At 52.8% G+C, this 17,002-nt stretch overlaps 1 protein-coding gene across 2 annotated transcripts in view; it reads right to left on the reverse strand.

Annotated features, from left to right (window-relative positions):
* FAM124A (family with sequence similarity 124 member A) overlaps positions 1–15,603 on the reverse strand; it is a 36,759-nt gene extending 21,156 nt beyond the window's left edge. For both annotated transcript variants that reach the window (XM_037011597.2, XM_037011610.2), the window contains exons 1-2: positions 15,389–15,603; positions 9,934–9,965 (exon numbers count right to left, since the gene is read on the reverse strand). In XM_037011597.2, the coding sequence (XP_036867492.1) occupies positions 9,934–9,965; positions 15,389–15,453 (97 nt within the window). In that variant the 5' untranslated portion in view covers positions 15,454–15,603. The remainder of the gene's footprint in view (positions 1–9,933; positions 9,966–15,388) is intronic.
* Between the last annotated feature and the right edge of the window lie 1,399 nt (positions 15,604–17,002).

Below are 17,002 nucleotides of genomic sequence, written 5' to 3' on the forward strand. Positions count from 1 at the left end.
TGTGCAGCCGCCCCACGGCCCTGCGGGGAGTGGCTCACTCCGCACTGCACTCGTTTCACAGCAGCATGAGCAGCTCCCCTCTCCATCCACTTCTGGCCATGCAATGGCTACCTCACCTGTCTCTACTGCCCTCCCACCGCCTCTGACCGGCTTGCTTCTCAGCCGCCCTTCCCCCCACTTCATGCCCTGGACACCAGTTACCTCTCTTTCTTCTGGCCCTGGGCCTCGGAGGATGAATAATCTGGTGGCACATGCCCAGGCCCCTACATCTGAGCACTGCCCTCGGGGGCCACTCAGGTCAGTGCCGCAGGCAGGCGGCCATGAAAGAGAAGCTGAAGAGGGACACAGAGCCTGCAGAGGGGTGTGAGGGGCCTGGGCGGGCAGAGGCCCGGATAAGGTGGCGCCTGAGTCTCTGAGACAGTCGTCAGGGTGGCTGGTGCCCTCCCTCCCCAGCGGCCACACAAAGGCTTCCCAGGGAGCAGTAACAGAGGCCTTGCTGACGCCTGCACAGCTGAGCAACTGTCTCCAGCTCTGCAAAAGGACAAGATGCCCGGTCTCAGAGCAGGGGGCAGGCGAAAGGCCTTGGCCAGGCCCCAGCTCACCCAGGCAGCCTGGGAGGCCACCAAGAATGAGCCAGGAGGACCTGACCCCGGAGCTGCCTCGGCCCTGCGTGACCAGGGAGAGCGAGAGGCGGAAATGCTGCCCAGAGGAGAGACTAGACAAAGTGGTGGCATTAGTATGCTCCAGCCATCGCCACCATGTGCCCACTGCCTGGGACCCTGAAACAGACTGGCTCCAAGGGCCACACAGGCAGCTACAGGTGGTCCCTGGGTGCCAGGCTCATGCACACCCCAGGTGAAGTCTGCCTCTGTGGGGCTGCTTGTAAGCCAAGTGTTAGAGGGAAGGACAATGTGAGCAGTGGTCACAGGAGGCCTCCTGCCTCCCGGAGGAGCAGAGACGCCACTACTGGGGGGCCTGCTCGGGCTTCGTCACATCTATCACACATCTCCCTGGAGGAACTCCAAGGGCACCTGTCCACTCAGGGTCAGCCACAGACCAGGAGAGGGCTGGGCAGCAGACAGACCTCTGGGCTCTGGTCAGAGGACAGGAGCCACTCACATGTGATATACTCACAAATATCAGCAAAGCTTTCAAATTAGTTTGTGCTTCCCAAGAGAAGGAAGATTCTTGCCCATGGGATCACACCTGCTCGGATTGCACCTGCTTGGGTCACACCTGCTCGGATCGCGCCTGCTCAGATCATACCTACTCAGATCATACCTACCTAAAGCTTCCAAAAGCTTTACAAACACCTCATTTAACCTTTGAAGCAACACCACGATAAAGGTTTATTCACCCCCATTTTGCAGGTAAAATGCCACCTGACTTGTCAAAGGTTGGCCACCTGGCCCGTGCAGAGCAGGCTGTCTGTACTCCTTGGGATCACACCTGCTCAGATGGCGCTTGCTTGGATCACACCTGCTTGGATCACACCTACCCGGTGCTTTCTCACATCTCAAGTCCACCCTCTTTGTGACCATCCTGTTGGTTTCCTGCCCTGAGCCTCAGCCTGCTTGGCTGGGCTGTGAAACTGTGGCTTAGCTCATTCAGGCAAAATGGAGGGAGACTCAGCTCGGGATGGGCCGATTCTAGCGCCCCTGACCCGCGTGGACGTCCTAAGCTGGAGTCTGGTGCGGTGGGAGGGGGTGAGGTCTTCTGCCTAGAGACCGATGCTGGAGCTCCCCGCTCGGCTACCTCAGACTGCCTGCCGGGACCCCTCCCTGACATTCCCTGCATCTGGGGCTTCACACCAGCCTTGCCTGTGCTGCCCCCAACTGTCCGGTGCCCGTCAGACTGGCCTTCCTCCCAGAACTGGCGAACTGCCGCGGCCCCACAGCGCTTCCTCCCCAGCAGCAGGTGTGCCTCGTTGAAGGTCCATTCCAAAGGGAATGCCACGCCAAGTCTCAGGCTATGGCAAGTTCAGGTACCTCCTTCTAGAATATTCTAGAATTCATTTATTTTCTCAAGGCATGTTTGCTGAGCATCTACTGTGTGCCAGGCACTGTTGGATACAGTGACGAATAAGAGTTTCTGACTTCCTAGAACTTAAAATCTAGTTGGGGAGATTGTCCACAAACAAACACTTTAGATGAAGCTGGGTAGCTGAGCACAGGAGCACAGACCCATGTGCAGTGTGGGTATAACGAGAGGTTCCCAAGGCAGCAGCCAGAAGCATTTGCCATCGACTGAATAAATTTGCACACACCATTCTGTTGCTCTAAACACTGCCAGCACCTCCGCCCCCCAGAATCCCCAGGAGGCTGGCAGCGACTGCTTGCAGGCTGCAGTTCTGGGAATTCAGTCCTGGAGTTTGGGTGAAGACTCGTAACCTCACGCGCACAAAGTGGAACAAACTCCTTAGGGGGGTGAATAGACTCCTCGTTTGCATTTCTAAAGCCCCACGCTGTGGCACTGAACAGTTCAGGGGCTCCCTACTCGGTCTATCACACAGACCCACATGATCAAGTGGCATAAAACCCAGAAGAGACAGTGGATCAGGTGGCAGCAAGGACATGCCCGGGCACGGGGTGACGCTGCGAAGGAAGACGCGGTTGGACAGCAGGAGGGAAGAGGCTCCAGAGTCGTGAGCAGAACCACTGCACCCAAGGGCTCACCTCGCCCCATGGAGCTGCACGGGCTTCCCAGGGAGCCTGAAATAAACGCTTTCAGAGTGGCCCCCAGATTCCTTCCCGGGAGAGTCTATTCATCGGGAATGCAATGAATAACCTGCCTTCATCTCCTTTCTTACAACTCTCTTTTTAAACAAGTTCCTCAAACCTCTGAACTAATGAGAAATTTGAAGCAATCTCCTCTATCTCTGCCAACACTTGAGATAAAACCTCAGACTTTCTCAACTCTTAGTGCTTCTATGATTTTGACAAGGCCTTTGACCTACGACTCTGGGTTGTGGAAGTGGCAAGGCTGACCCCAGTACAGCCCTGCACTGATGTCATAGTCCGGTGCCGGGCTGGGATAGGGGGACTCTGGTGGCAATGAGGTGACATGCAGCTCCTGACATAGGGGGTCCAAACTGCATTCATAATACAGGTTAAAAGGTTCTCCTCTCTCAGCCTGCATTCAATTCTCCCGTAATGGAAAAATGAGTATTGGCTGAAGTGGTTAAGCCAAAACTTGTATCTTCATTTGACAGGGGAGAGCAACATGGAATCTTTCTGAGCCATAAGCGCTCTTGGGCTTTGGCAAAAAGCACGGCTTTGCTGTGACTCTCCTTATTTGATTGCGCTATCAAGTTGCAGAAACAATGTCAGGGATCTGGACGTGCGATTCACATTCTTGGGCCCAGGACATTATCGAGGAAGGAATCATACAGGAAGTAGGGCACCTACTTTACACACCTTGCATTTCTTCCGCTTGGAAGTGGGACTTTCACCTTAATTTTAAACATATTTCTAAGCTTCATTATCAAACAAACCTCTGCACAGGAACAGGAGGGGGAAGCAAGGGCGAGACTCCAATCAGAGTGATGACAAAGACACTGCATCATGGCACAGCTTGATGTAAATTCTGGAAGGGGACCTGGGGGTCAATGTGTCATTAGTCTGAGAAGGGATAGATACCGCTAGAAACACTCAAACATACAAACACAGGTGCCTAAGTCCTTTGGTCTATAATGATTTTGAAAGTTTATGAGACGTATCACAGATCAGATGCACACCAAGTCCAATGCTTGATAACGTACACAGACACTTCATATATGAACGTTTAAGGGTTTATAAAATGACTGAAGAGACTCTAGTATGTTATACAGAGCCCTTTTTTCCACTTAGTCATCTCTACTGTTTCTGAACCATACTATAGCTTGTCCATTTTCATCAGCAGCAAAATCGTCCTGAGGAAGCCAGGACTTCAACAAGCTGCTGCCGATCTGGAGAGGACGCAGCAGGGCCTGCAAACATCGGGAGTAGGATTTTCATCTGTTTTAAGAAGTAAAATATATCTTAGGAGCAAAATATCACCATAAATATCATAACAAAACAGAAGAGGAGGTCTGGTAACTAAAACCTGTCCCAAGATTTGTTCACCAAGGGACCCCAGGCCTCTCAGTCTTAGACTGGAGCTAGCGGGAGGAATCCTCACAATGATGGTAACTCAGATTTTACAAAGGAGTTTATGCCGGCAGGATGTTGAGAAACCAGACAACCACCGAACAGCTAGTACAACTGCTCTAGGAAAAACCCTGCCTGGGTGTTTATGAAAAATACCCTGAATGCCACAGAAAAGGTTGGCTGACCTCTGGCCCTGACCTTGCTCATGAAGAAACCAGCAGGGCAGGAAGCGGAGCCTGTGGATTCTCTATGGCCACAAGTGCAGAGAATGTTCAAATGCTTTGCCAGTTTGAATATGATCCTGAGACGCTCCTGGTCTTTGTCCCCGTGCTTCCTGAACTGTGTACTCTACAGCCCATCTGCAGCCCAGGCGAGCTTCCTGGATGCGACCAGAAAGGTAGAGATGGGGGAGGCACTTAGTCCAGCCCCTCATTTCACAGACCAGTAAAGGTCACTTGTCTGTGTTGACCGGTTAGTCAGTGGCAGGTCTAGAAAGGAAGCGAGCACCCCGCACCCCCAGCGCAGGGCTCCTCGGGAGCTGTGAGGTGGCCGGTCCTGCTGATATTTCCGAGGACTGCAAAGCGGGAGGAGACACGCTCTCCCCTGGAGCTCACGACTTAGGTGAGGAGGCAAGACATTCACACGTGAGAAATGTAAGAACATAAAATGGGAGATAAGCTCTAAACGATGCAGCAGATGAATTTCAGAGGGAATAATCAAAGCTCCCCTTTCCCCCAGTTTTCCTACTGCCTGTGGCCCCCCCACCTACACACAGCCTGGGTCGTTCACTGATTCAGGGATGGTGGGAGCAGATAGAACCATTAATCAAGTTTCTGAATTGGTATTTTTTTCAGACCACAGTAGAGGAAAACGTCTGGAAGGCTTAGGCTCTCCATTGCAAGGGCTGAGGTTCTGGAGACAGAAAAGTCCTTCTGAGCCCAGAAAGGCTAAAACCCTAGAGCAGAGGGCTCACCCACGAATCGGAGTGCGGGAGGACAGATGGCCCCGTAAGGGTGGCTTCTCCAGCTCCGGTTGGGGCTTCTGGTGGGTGGAGAAAGCCTGGAAGGGGTCTGACCAGTGTGTGAATGCCAGGTTTCTGAGAAAGGATTAAGCACTGAGCTTCTGGGCTGAGCCTGCAGGGGTGGGGACCCCAGGGTGGAGCCGACCTGTGTCCCCCCTTGTCAGGGGGTCAGGGAGGCAGCTTAAGCCTGAAGTTCAGCTCTGTAGCTGAGCGTGTTACTGTGCAAGTTCACACTCTGGTAGGAGGCCCTTATGAGAGCTCTCAACGGACAGTACAGACTGTTACGCTCCGACCGACGGTGACCCTTAAGCATGCCGTCCCCTAGACCACCAGCTGGGTCTGGGTTATCAGTGGCCCCACATGTTCCAGCCTCACTCTGGGCACCCAGGAGTCATCTGAGGCAGTCAGATATTAAATGTGGAATCACAGAGGAAGCCCAGTTCTCCCCACGACAGACACAGGAAAGGCTTCTCACCACCACGTGCTTCACAGAAGGAAAGGGAAGTGCTCCCAGCACAGCCAGCACAGCACAGCCTCACTGCCTTTTGTGCTAATAATGATGTCAAAGATGCCAGGGTGAGACCAAAATACAAGGAGCGACAGCGGATGGAATATTCTTTCCCTTCCATAACCAGTGTGTTGGACCAAACAGAAGTTTAATAAATGGTGGAGGAGGGAGGGGTCTACAGAAAAGGAAGGAAGGCTGACTGGACCCTCTGCTTTCTGCATCAGTTCTGGAAATTATGACCGTTAGCGGGTATGACCAGGCTTTTTGCACAGTGTTCCCCAAACACTTCCAACTCATCATCTTGCCAGGGTTGATGGCTACAGTACTGATCTTGAATAAAGACAGAAATTGTCTTCTGGAGTGGGAAATACTTTTCCATAAAGCCTGCCTGACGCTTTGCTGTGGTCGTCCTGGCGGCCGAGGTCCCGGTGCAGGTGCATCAATGCCGACCCTCTAACGGGAGCCACGGAGAGAGGTCACCACCAGGAGCACAGGGGTGGGGCGGGTCTAGGTCCTTGGTCCCGGTTCTCAGCCTCCAAAACCCGAGTCTCCCCATCATCACCCATCTCCATGGCGCTTGCCCGCATCAGCGTGTATGCACATAGTGCACATGTGTGTGTCCATCCATACCATCTTTATTCATAAGATCACAGTGTCACGAGACCCTGGGAGAGTGAAATGGCACCTTTGGAGAATGACCTGGCAATAGGAATCCCCAGCCTTAAAAAGCAAGTAACACCTCGCATCTCAGAAATTTCACTTGGAGGAATTTATCCTAAGGAAGTAATGAAGGATATGCACAAAGACTTAGTAGAAAAATGTTCCTGGCAATACTGTTTTTAACAGGGAAAAGGTGATATAACCTGTAGGGCCAACCTCAGGGTGCTGGAGAAAGGATGGGGCAGTAGCGCAAAGGAATAGTGTACAGATGTTCAAACTGTGGTGGAAATAAGTTCACTGGTATATGCAGAAGTTCACGATATACTTAGTGACAATCAGGCTGTAAAATGATACATGTTGGGCGATCATATACATCTACAGGAATATAGATGCTCAGAAAGCAATGAAGGCAGATACCTGATGGTGACTCGTGGTTTCTGGAAGTAGGAATCTGAGTTTTACTGTTTCGGCCCATCTGATTCACAGCAGTTTTGTATTCCTTTATAATAACTATGTGTTGGAAAGGCACCTGTCATGCCAGGGGAACGTGTGGTGAAGCCGCTCACTTTGCCTCTTCCTAGGGGCCCGGGGAGGGCCGACTCCTGCCCATCCGATCTGCGCCCTCCTTACACAGCGTGCTAAGTGCCCCTGGGCTCAAGCCCACAGAACACAGTGCTGGCGGCCACCTCTCCGCAGCCTCAGGCAGAATTCCTCCGGAAGCTGCCCAGGCCCTCGCACTGCTGACCGATTTTACCATGTGTACTTTGAGGAGCGTGGAGGGGCCCGGAGCTCGGAGGCAGAGCTGTTGTCACTGGAAGGTTCCGGGGGCCGGGCAAGGGGTTAGTGCCTGCACCTGAGTTTTGAGAAGGACTCATTTTAGGGCAAATAGAGAAGGTTCTCAGACAGAGAGAACTAACCAGTTCTCCGGCCACCTCCCATTGGCTCTGTCCTGGGGCTAGAGATGCTCAAGAAGCGTTCCCCTGCTCTAAGAACCTCAGTCCTGCGCTCCCGGTGTTGTTTAAGAGCGGTTCTCTAAGTATGATCACAATCTTTACGTGACAGGAAACAGTCATACATGATGGGTCTCATCAGTATTACAGGGCCCGGCTGACTTTTCCTTGGCGTGATTATTGTTTTTCTTTTATCCTATTTATAAAATGTCCCTTAAGAATGCAAACTGTACCTAGGGGCTTATGATCTTCTAACCAGGTTTCTGGAAAAACAAAGACTCTACAATTCTGAGAGTATATATTAAACTCATCTCCCTTAGGAAGTGTTATGATTTACACACTCCTGGGTGTAGCGGTGTGGTTAGGCTTGCAGAAAACATAATGGAAAAGTTGTGCCAAATGGACCAGTGGCACCTAGAAGAAATTCCTCAGCACAAACCAGACCGTCCACTGAAGAAGCCTCATCAGCCATACCCGCCAGCGCGGAAGGCGACATCGGACACGGTTGGTGGGAACACAATTTCCAGATCCACGTGGGAGGAAAACCCGACACCCAGCGGTCCACATGCCCGATGCCAGAACCGGGACCGAGGACCTAGGCCCGCCCCAGCCCTGTGCTCCCGGTGGTGACCCCTCTCCTCCCGCTGGGAGCCTGCAGAAGTGGCCCTGCCCTCCGGGGGAAAGACGCTCATGAAGCAGACTGGTGTTCTCGGAGGAAGCGTTCCTACCAACTGTGGGCGAATAGACTGCAACCCCCACTCACCCCTAGGAAGCATCTGTGCCCCTGCAAACTCAGGAATAGTGGGTGGAGGAGCTTCATGTGAACTCTGAGTACGGACCTCTCACAGACACAGAAAAGCCCATTTCCAACAGCAAGTGGTCAGAACCAGCGCTCAGGTTCCAATCGGGAATCGCGACTCATTCAAACACAAGCCTTCAGCGGGGAGGCTGACCAACACCCGCGGGACAAGGAGGTGCAGGAGCGGACCCCGGGTCCTGGGCCCACCAGCTGTCTGGCCCCGCCGGCCACAGAGGGAGGAGGCGCTCAGTCAGCCAGGACAGGCTGAGTCGTTCAGGGTAGGCGGGAAACTCATTAGCCTCTCTACTCAGTCCTCGGCGCGATGATAAATTTGGGGGAAACACTGCTTTTAAAATCTACTTGGAAGATACTTTTTACTATTTCAGCCCTGTTGAGCTATGTTTTAGGGGATAGATTTATAACTGTAGACTTTAAAAATTAATTTTTTCTTTTTAGAAAGGGTCCACTCTGTTACCTTTCACTGACTGCTTAAGGGGCCTTCTCCTGAATATGGGTGTGGCCAGGATTTATGTTCTTGGCTGAGAGGAGAGGTGGACCAGGAAATATACGGGGCAGAGACAGCCAGGGGCCCACCACTGTCCACTTACCCTTTCTGCCTGCCCAGGACAAGGATGTGATGGCTGTGGTGAAGGCAGCCATTCTGTAACTCTGTGGTCACCCTGAGGTTGGAGCTAAAAGCCAAGGGTGGTGTAGCAGAATGATGGAGGCGGCTTTTCCACACCAGACCTGCACACCTCCTCTGGATGCGTTTTTAATGTTAGAATCATTATTGTTTAAGTTACTATTTTTTCTTCTATTATTTATAGCCCAATACATTTCCTCACTGAAATATGAAACACACACACACATATATATAGATACACCTTCACTCACCAAGAGGCCCCAACACCAAAGAGTGAGGCAGGAGCCACAGACACTTAAAGAGAGAAAGAAAAGCCATAAAAAGCTATTGATCCCAGTTGCACTAAGAGAAATTCCAACTCAGAGATGGCAATTAAAATAATGGAGAGAAAACATCCCGAACCAAATTACCAGTGTCGCTGACAAGATGAGCCACCCAATTAGGTGTCTTTCGACTTGGGTGCCATTTAGAGCTGAGGGCTTAACAGGATGGTGAGACAGGATGAGACAATTCAGCATTTACTGATTCAAAAATCCAGGGCTTTTGTTGTAAGACAAGCCTTTGTTGTTTTAAAATGAGTGTTTAATCAATCTGAACGGCTTTGGTCATTTATACAGTGATCTTAATCACTGGCAATTGTCCCTAGATGTAAGGCCTAATTTCCCATGAATAGGTTTACTTGTGATTTGGTATTTAATATAGGCACCTTTTTCTGCGCTCGGAGTGCGTTTGTAAACACACTCCCAACCCTTTCTTCTCTGACCACATACGACAATCACCCATGCTGTCTGTCTGCAGACACAGAAGCACAAGGGAAGGATTTGCCCAGCAGAGGAGCTGGGGCCCCGGAGTCAGTGAATGTACACTGAGCTGTGAGCCTGCGGGCAGCAGATGCTTGAAAAATGTTTGTTGAATGAATGAATGACCTCAGATTCGTCAGAGAAGGTGTTTGGAAGCACCCATGCTAATAGAGCCCGGGGTAGTTCCTCCAGGCTGAATTGCCTTGCGGAAAATAGCGGCATGTCTAGTCCAGAAGTCAAGGCACCATCAAATTCTCCAGGAAAAGCCTCCACTGCTACGGTGAGAGGACCGTGTCCACATCCTCCGGTAGGGATGCCTTCGGTGACCATTCCAGGGCCGTTCCTTGGCTGGCCTTATCTGACTGACCCCCCCTACCCCCCAGGACCGGGCAGATGACGCTGAAGGACATTTAAGCCGTACTTACTGCTGGTAGAGGACACGTGGCTGTAGTCAGACCTGAAACACAAAACCTGAGCATTAGTGGGACTAGACACGACTTTTTTCCCAGACCAAGTTCTTCAAGCTGGAATTTTAAACAGTCAGTGGTAAGAAGCACTTAACAGGTCAAGAAATGCCAGAAATTAAAAACTGCAGTGCTGAGGATGGTTTTGTGTGAAATCAAGTTATGTCTGAATTTGAAAGCAAAACTTTAAAGGTGCTTTAGAAACCAGGGGTCCTTCATCGGAGCCCCGTGAATCTCCCAGAGGGGAGACCAGCTGGGTCCTGAACCATCTACTGTTTTTCTGGGGAGAAGATTGGAAGTTTTCAACAGATTCTCAGAGGGAGTCATGACTCCCTCAAAAGGTGATGACTACTCCAGATGAGCTCTTCCCAGTGTGGCAGCACAGCCCGGAGAGGTTTCTTTGCCGAGGTAAGCACAGGAGGGGTGGACCGTGGTGAGAGAGACAGCCCGGGCCCGTGCTCCACTGTCCAGGTCCTCCGGCCCTCGGGAGCACAGAGGCACAGTGATGGGGGACTGCTCTCAGTCCCACCTGAGAAGAATCCCCGCTGGATGGCAGAATAACAGGGTGAGGGCTGTGACCCAGGAAGGGAAAAGGCAGGGTCAGCGCTTCGGCTTCTACGCTGAAGAATCACCGGCTGGCATCCGCCCTGTGTGGGCATCACAGGACCATGGCCAAGGCTCTGCCTGCCTCATCGCCACCAAGCTGCCCTCCTTGTGTGGCTGTTGGGCCTTCCCTTTCTGGCCACATCTGTGGTGAGAAGCTGCCGTCCACCCCCGTCCACCACCAAAGTCATTCTCAGTAGGAAATCAATCTCTCAGGCACACAGGCATTTATTCTGCCAAGGTGGGAGTTAGGGGATCTTATTATGCAAATAAAATGATTGATTACATTGTATTTTATAGATACACACTCCTTTTATTTACTTATTCTCATGTTGCTTTTCTTGAATCAGCCAATTTTCATTCCGCTGAGTTTCTTACCACATTAAAAAGTATATAGAAAACATTAAAAAATCATAAAAAGCATGCCTCTTACTAGTTAAAATAATCTACATCTCACAGAAAATGATACACTGACTTACTGGGAAAGGAATAAAGTGGAAGAAAAATAGCATGTGATTTTCTCTTGTCAAATGAAATACTGTAGCGGTCAGAATCACTGAGTTTTAAAACTAGAAAGAGTAACAACTAGCATCTGCATGTCCCTTTATATATTACAAACCGCATCTGCCCAGGTCTGATCCAATTTTTTACATCAATGATTAGGAAACTAAAGTGACGATCTTGGTAAGGAGATCAGGAGGCGAGGGGCACACAGGGTCTGAAGAGGCGCACAGGGCGGTGGCAGGAGGAGTCGGGGGCAGACGGCTTGGCTGGGGTGTGGCCGCCCGCGGCTGAGGATGGGCCGTGGTGGAAGAGGACAGGCAGGGTGAGCCCCTGGGGCTTTAAGCTGTGTCTGGGACCAGGCAGGTTACAGTGTTAGGATGACACTTAGAACTGTAACTAAATAAATGCAGTGACAACTCCGCAGACCTCCACTCCGGTAGACGCGGCAGAAGAACTCCATTACGATGGGATGATCTTAGGGTGGCCAGACTTCAAAGCAAGTTCATGACAATTCAAATAGGTTCAGTAACAACGTGCAGTACTGCTAACTAGTCATTAAAAATTTGTATTTCCTTTCAGCTAGGATTTTCCAAATGCTCCCGAGGCAGATGGGTTCCACACACACACACATTAAGATCCGCATACAGGTGGTCATGTATGTAGAATGAAATTTATATGTGAAACATATTTTCTAGAATCTTAAAGCCAATAGAAGTGTTTCAGGACAGGTGCTGGCATGGCTCAGGGCTCCGCCACACCCTCCGTGTCCTCGCGGCTAAAGGCGTCGCCCTGGTTAGTGTCCGTGATTCCCGCCTTACTCCAATTCCTTCCCCAGAATCAGCCAATCTTTGCAAAGCACAGATCTGACCATGTTCCTCTCTGGATGAAGTTCAAGCTCGACGGTGCACAACACACAGCCCTCCTTCCATGACTAACGGCTCTGTCCACTCTGCAGTCTCACCCTTCACCCCAAACTCCCTGTTTACCATCAGAGCAGAAATCAGATGCCAAGAAGTCACCTTTGATTTCACAATCCTCTCCAGCTCCTGATCCTGTTTATGCGATTTGTACAGTTGCCGTAATGATGGAGATACAGTTTTAAACTGCCCTGCTCGCTCAATGCCGTCATAAAATTTGCTACATTGTTCCTATAATTTTAATTTTAGATAAGTGATGTCCTATAGTTATTTGTTATATGATTATTCCTGACTCTTCACTTCTGCAAAGCATGTGGCAATGAGCCACTTATAGCCTGATACTTACTTTTTTCTTTAGAAAAATTATCATGAGGGGGGATACGGACTGAAGCAAGGGATGAACAGTTTTATAGCTCTTAAAATATATTCCAAACAGCCCGAAAAAATTACTTATTGGGAACATTGCCAGAAAGACTTCCACTCCCTCCTGGAGCCACGCTGATCTGGCTTCTGCCCCCACGGCTCCCCTGTCGAATACAGATGACCCTTGAACAAAACGGGTGTGAAGTGTGTGGGTCCACTTATACACAGCTTTTTTTCAATAAACATATTGGAAAAGAATTTTTGGAGATTTGCAACAATTTGAAAACTTTTTTCTTTAGCTTTCCTTATTGTAAGACTACGGTATATATAATACCTATGACATACAAAATATGTGTTCATCGGCTGCTTCTGTTATCGGTAAGGCTTCCGGTCACCAGCAGGCTCTCTGCAGCTAAGTTTTGGGGGAGTGACAAGTCAGGCTCAGCGTTTTGCCTGCACGGGGGTCAGGGCCCCGGGCAGCAGTCCTGTTGGGGGTCGGCTGCACCACTACCTCGGCTGCAGGCTCTCCATGTAGAAGAAGCCATTCGCGTCCCTCAACCTGGCTTCTCAGGTGCACTGTCCATCTCTCCTTCCTTTCTCCCGGGGCTTCTAGGGCACCCCACTCTTCCTTGTTTATTCCATGGCTGCTTTTCCCCAGGCTCCGTGATCAGCTCCTCCTCCTTCTCACGGCAATTGAATGTTGCCGTTTCTCAAAGCTGCTCTTAAATAGCACCTGCGTCACGAGTTAATGGAATGCGTGAAGGCTACAGCCGTGCCTGGCGCACAGTAATGCCAGGAAGTGTTTGCTTTGCTTTAAGCGGCTGCGATGGACCGCGAGGGCTGCCACTGCCATTTTTAGGCGGACGTTCCCAAGTGCGATGCCACCACGCTGACCTCCTGTCTGACCTCCTCCCTGACAGACACACTGAAGGCTGGCTCAGCGCCTTTACTTGGCTGTCTTCCAGTATCCCCAACACCACATGTTGAAAATGAAACTTCTCGTATCCTGCCCAAACTTGGTTTGGAGAGGATCACTGGCTACTTTGAGAATCTGATGAAAAATAAGTCTTTTCGCATAAAAATTCACAGGCACACCATTTTTGCACTGCCTTTAAGCAATTCACAGACCCCAAATTAGGGATCCCTGCCTTAACAGATGGGTCACTGGAGCTGAGTCTTGAAAGAGGAGTAGAATTTCACCTGGTGGACAGGCATGCCAGGTGGAGAGGGGCATAGCTGGCAAAGAGGGCAGCCTGACAGAAGGACCCGGAACCTCCCTGCCGGCAAAGCTCAATGCAGGGTGCAAGAGTGTTTCTGCTGAAAAACGAGGCACGAGAGAGGGACCCCATGACATCAGGGCTTGTAGGACATGCTAAGCTCTGTGCCCTTTATGGATGGCACAGTCACTGCAAGTTTGAGGGGAGAGGGACATGATCAGATCTGCATTTAAAAAATAACCGTAGCATCAAGTGCTTTTTTACGTGCTTCCTACACAATCTCGACAGGTAGCAGCTGTTTGAAAGGTGGACGGGACCAGAGGGGGCAGGCTCTGGAAAAGCAGGGGAGCTGAGCTTTTTGATAACTAAGCTTCAAGGGATATATGAATAGGTGGCAAATAAAAAGTTAGTAAGTATACATTGAAACTTTTATTTCAATGCATACTGTTAGCCTAAGGCAATACCTTATTAGCTACCTAGGCAATCAGAGTTCTTTAAATAATCCTGCACGCCTTAGTGATGGAGGCAGGGAGCAGCAGAAGGCTCTGCCGCTAGTGTGCCAGCCAGCCCCTCCCGGGAGCCCTGGAGCTGCCGGGCTTTCCCCGGGGAGCCCAGGGTGTTGACCCTTCCAGTCAGGGCTTGTCTCCACTTCTCCCAGAGCCTTTGGGAAAAAGTACCTGTTTAGGTGAGCTCTGCAAAGTGAACAGTAATGGACCTGTTTGTTGTGCTTTATTTAATACAGTTGAAACGAGCTGGTTGATTTCGCTGTTTCTTTTATTCATGGTCCAGCTCACTAGAGGTACGGGGAAAAGGCCAAGGATCGTCAGTGGAAGTTGATAAATGCCATGTACACAAAGTGGGAAAAAGCGAGGGAGTTCAGTGGCTTGGAATGAGGTTACTCCACGAATCCAACTGGGTTCTGGAGCAAACCATAAATGATGGCCAGCTTGGATGAAAGGAAAGCCTATATTGCCAGGTAGGCGAACGCTTTAGGGCCTGAAGTCCCAGATCTGGGCCAGGAGTGGGCGGAGGCTCCGGTCAGGTGAGACCCCTGGGTCCGTTCCGGACCTGGACCCTCTTCCTGTCCTCGCACCCCGGGAGATGAGTTTACATCTTCCCAACTTCCCAGCAGGGAGGCTCTTTGCAGCCGCGGCTCACCTGCCCCCACCCCCCGGGGGTTATTCCAGCTGGGAAGACACCCCTTCCTCCTGGGTGGGCTCCACATCCCGGGTGTGGCGCTGACGCTGCACAGGGAAATCCTCCGGCGCTAAGGGCCGGCCGCGCCTTTGCAGCGATCGTCCACCTCCCAAGACGCTGGCTTTCCGTTCCACTGGGAGAACACGTGGTTGGGAGAGGGGCCCCTCGCCTCCGGGGGGCTGGGCTACCGGAGGGCGTGGAAGCCGGAGCAGTGCCCGCAACGCGCGGGGCTCGGCCACCGCTCCGCCCGCCTCCGCCTGTCCGCGGGCGAGCGGCTGGGCTGGGCTGGGGCAGGTGCGCCCGGGCCGAGGAGGCCGGAGGCGCTGAGGGCTCTGCGCGAGCACCACAAAGCCGCGAAATGGAAACTGCCACCCTCTCAACAGCGTCCGAGAGGCTGCAGGTGCCGCGTGCCGCCCTCTGGGCCCCGCAGCCCCACGCCCTCCCCGCAGCCCGGAGCCTCGAGAACCCCGTCCCCGCGCAGCTGGCAACGAGCGCAGGCGCGCCCCAGGCCGGCCCCGGAGGGAACGGCCCTGGGGGGGTGCGGCCCGGGCTCGGGCCCCCTGCGGGGTGCACGGGGGGCGCCCCACCCCCGCCCCGCCCCGCCGCGCCGCTCACCCGCCGGTCTCGGCGCCCGAGTCCACGCAGTCGTCGTCCTGGCCACCGCCCGCCTTGGGGTCCATGGCGCTCTCCCCGCCGCCCGGCCGGCCCGAGGGAGACTCCCCGAGCTGCTCGCCGCCGGCCGCGAGCGGACTCCGCGAGCGCCGCCTCCGTCCCCGCGCCGCGCCCTCTCCCGGCGGCGCCCTGCCCGGCCCGGCCCGGCCCTCGCCGCTCGGCCGTGGGAGCGAGTGCGCGCGCAGGGGTGTGTGCAGGGGGCGGGGCATCTGCACGGGCGGGGTGTGTGCGCGCGGGGGGGTGTGCATATGAGCGAGGGCACGTGCGCGCAAATTTGTGTGTGTGTGTGTGTGTGTGTGTGTGTGCGTGCGTGTGCGTGCGCGCACGGGGCGGGGCATGTTCACGGGGCGGGGTGTGTGCACGCGGGGATGTGCATACGAACGAGGGCACGTGCGCGCAAATCTGTGTGTGTGTGTGCGCGCACGGGGTGGGGCGTGCGCCTGTGTGCGAGGGCCGAGGGTGTGTGCGCAGGGTGGGAGTGCGCCAGCATGTGTGAGCTCGCTTGCTGCGCGCCTGTGTGCGGTGAGAGAGCATGAACCGGCGAGGTGCGTAAAGTCGCGCGCGCCTGTGCTGTGGGGTGACGTTGGTGGGTCGGTGAGGCATGTACTTGCTCGTAGTGCACGCTTTGCGTGTGCTGAACGCGTGTGTCCGTGTGCCCGTCTGCACTTTGTGGCTGCTTTGTGGACGGGGTGTGAGTGTGCGCACGCGCGCATGGCAGCCACCCTCTTCCCTGGGACCAAGGTCGTCCCGCGATAGGGAACCCGGGATTGCCTTGAGGTTGCTGAGCCTGAGCGGGCGAGCGGCACCCAGAAATACCCGACCTCACTGGGGCTCCGGGAGGGACCCGCTTCTGGCCCACTTCTGGGACCAGCTGGAACATCTACGCGCCTTGTCGTCGCTTCCTTGCGATTCGCGACGCTGAATGCATTAGCGCCCTTGTTAGCACAGGTCTGAGGGGCTTCCCACCCCTCAGCTTGCCAGTTCACAATGGGTGTCATGCATTGTTTTGCTACTTTTAAAGAGGGGGCTTAAAAAATAATGTGAATACCGTTGGATGTGGCTGCAGTCAGGAGCTGTGGCGGTGAGGAGTTGGGGAGGCCCCCCCACCCCTGCCAGCGTCCTAGGGTGAGTGGTCACTGTGTGAGGGGCTGCATCCCCTCGGTGGGGTGAGGCTGGAGGGAAGCTTGGATGGACGGAGGATCAAAACAATTTGGATTCAATTCTGACAGCTGTGTCCGAGCATCAGAAGGCACTTTTTCTACTTTCTTCTGTTTTAAGAAGTTGTTTGACCTCTGAGTTGTAACGTACTCATCTGTAAGATGGGGCTATAGCCTGTTGTGAATTCAATGAGAGCATGTATGCAAAAATACTTACAGTTGGTCTCGATACACACCAAACACCCATCCAGGCAGCTGTCATTACATTTCAAGCAGCAGCAAGCGGCATTCCATCCCAATTTGCAAAGCTGGACTAGAGATAACAGGGCATGAACATACTTTCTTTCCTGCCTGCCTCTTCCCCCTTCTGTTCTTCCTTCCTACTTACCTACCTAAATCT

This window comes from Manis javanica, chromosome 1, assembly GCF_040802235.1.
Source record: "Manis javanica isolate MJ-LG chromosome 1, MJ_LKY, whole genome shotgun sequence".
Taxonomy (NCBI): Eukaryota; Metazoa; Chordata; class Mammalia; order Pholidota; family Manidae; genus Manis; species Manis javanica.